The sequence below is a fragment of the Calidris pugnax genome, unplaced genomic scaffold (genome assembly GCF_001431845.1).
Source record: "Calidris pugnax isolate Ruff unplaced genomic scaffold, ASM143184v1 scaffold415, whole genome shotgun sequence".
NCBI classification, from domain to species: Eukaryota; Metazoa; Chordata; class Aves; order Charadriiformes; family Scolopacidae; genus Calidris; species Calidris pugnax.
The window spans coordinates 16,178-18,184 of NW_015091119.1; the positions used below are offsets into that span (position 1 = coordinate 16,178).

At 59.2% G+C, this 2,007-nt stretch overlaps 1 protein-coding gene across 1 annotated transcript in view; it reads right to left on the reverse strand.

Moving 5' to 3' along the window:
• The window catches only part of LOC106897609 (UDP-galactose translocator-like), a gene marked incomplete at its 5' end in the record, with an annotated part of 8,529 nt that extends 8,320 nt beyond the window's left edge, over window positions 1–209 (reverse strand). Inside the window, one exon of the mRNA XM_014958374.1 lies at window positions 27–209. Coding sequence (XP_014813860.1) covers window positions 27–209 — 183 coding nt within the window. The remainder of the gene's footprint in view (window positions 1–26) is intronic.
• Window positions 210–2,007: the final 1,798 nt, after the last annotated feature.

The following is a 2,007-nucleotide window of genomic DNA, read 5'->3' on the forward strand; positions in this document are numbered from 1 at the left end:
ATCTCCCCCAAGTGCCCCCCCCTCACCGCGGTGCTGCAGCGGCAGCAGGAGGAGGCAGGCGCAGCCCTTGATGGCCTCGGCGGCGACGACGGCCGTGCTGGGCAGGAAGCGCTCCCCGGGCAGCGTGCGCACGTAGCGGATGCTCAGCACCAGCGAGGCGTTCTGCACCACCAGCACCCCCAGGCTGGCGTACTTCACACGGCGGGACACTTATGGGGCAGGGGGGGGGGGCATCAGTGGGGCAGACCCACGGCCGGACCCATAGACACCCCATAGATACGTCTATGGATCCCCATCAGTCCCCCCCATAGCATGTTCTGCAGCACCAGCACCTCTAAGTTCCTGTTCTTCACCCACCAAGACACTTATGGGGCAGGATGTGGGGCAATCAGTGGGGCAGACCCACGGCCAGACCCATAGAGACCTCACACACACCCCATAGATAACCCCAGAACCACCTCATGGGTCCCAACAACCACCCCCACAGCACATTCTGCACCACCAGCACCTCCAGGTTGCAAAACTTCATCCACCAAGACACTTATTGAGGAACAGGACAAGGAGGAAAAAGAGAAGGAGAAAGAGGAGCAGAAAGAAAAGGAGAAAGAGAAAGAAGAGAAGGAGAAAGAAGAGGAAGAGAAGGAGGAAGAGGAGAAAAAGGACGACATCCCGTACATCCCCCCATTCTCCCCCCCCCACACACACCCCTGAGTCTCCATCAGTCCCTCCTACAGAACGTTCGGCACCACCAGCACCTCTGGGTTGGAAAACTTCACCCACCAAGACACTTATGGGGCAGGATGTGGGGCCATCAGTGGGGCAGACCCACGGCCGGACCCATAGACACCCCATAGATACCCCACAGATACCCCCCTGGGTCCCCATCACTCCCTTCCACCAAACGTTCTGCACCAGCAGCAACCCCAGGTTGCAAAACTTCACCCACTGAGACACTTATGGGGCAGGATGTGGGGCGATCAGTGGGGCAGACCCACGGCCGGACCCATAGACACCCCATAGACACCCCATAGTCACCCCACAGTCACCCCACACACACCCCTGAGTCTCCATCAGTCCCTCCTACAGAACGTTCGGCACCACCAGCACCTCTGGGTTGGAAAACTTCACCCACCAAGACACTTATGGGGCAGGATGTGGGGCCATCAGTGGGGCAGACCCACGGCCGGACCCATAGACACCCCATAGATGCCCCACAGATACCCCCATGGATCCCCATCAGTCCCCACCACCAAACGTTCTGCACCACCAGCACCTCCAGGATGGAAAACTTCACCCACCAAGACACTTATGGGGCAGGATGTGGGGCGATCAGTGGGGCAGACCCACGGCCGGACCCATAGACACCCCATAGATACCTCACAGACACCCCACAGATACCCCTGGAGCCACCCCATGAAACGTTCTGCACCACCAGCACCTCCAGGTTGCAAAACTTCATCCACCAAGACACTTATGGGGCAGGATGTGGGGCCATCAGTGGGGCAGACCCACGGCCAGACCCATAGAGACCTCACACACACCCCATAGATAACCCATAGATACCCCCATGGGTCCCAACAACCACCCCTGGAGCCACCCCACCAAACGTTCTGCAGCACCAGCACCTCTAAGCTCCTGTTCTTCACCCACCAGGACACTTATGGGGCAGGATGTGGGGCCATCAGTGGGGCAGCCCCACGGCCAGACCCATAGACACCCCATAGACACCCCACAGTCACCCCACAGTCACCCCACAGTCACCCCTGAGTCTCCATCAGTCCCTCCTACAAAACGTTCTGCACCACCAGCACCTCTAAGTTCCTGTTCTTTACCCACCAAGACACTTATGGGGCAGGATGTGGGGCCATCAGTGGGGCAGCCCCACGGCCAGACCCATAGACACCCCATAGACACCCTATAGATACCCCACAGTCACCCCACACCCACCCCCAGGGCCACCCCATGAAACGTTCTGCAGCACCAGCACCTCCAGGTTGGAAAACTTCA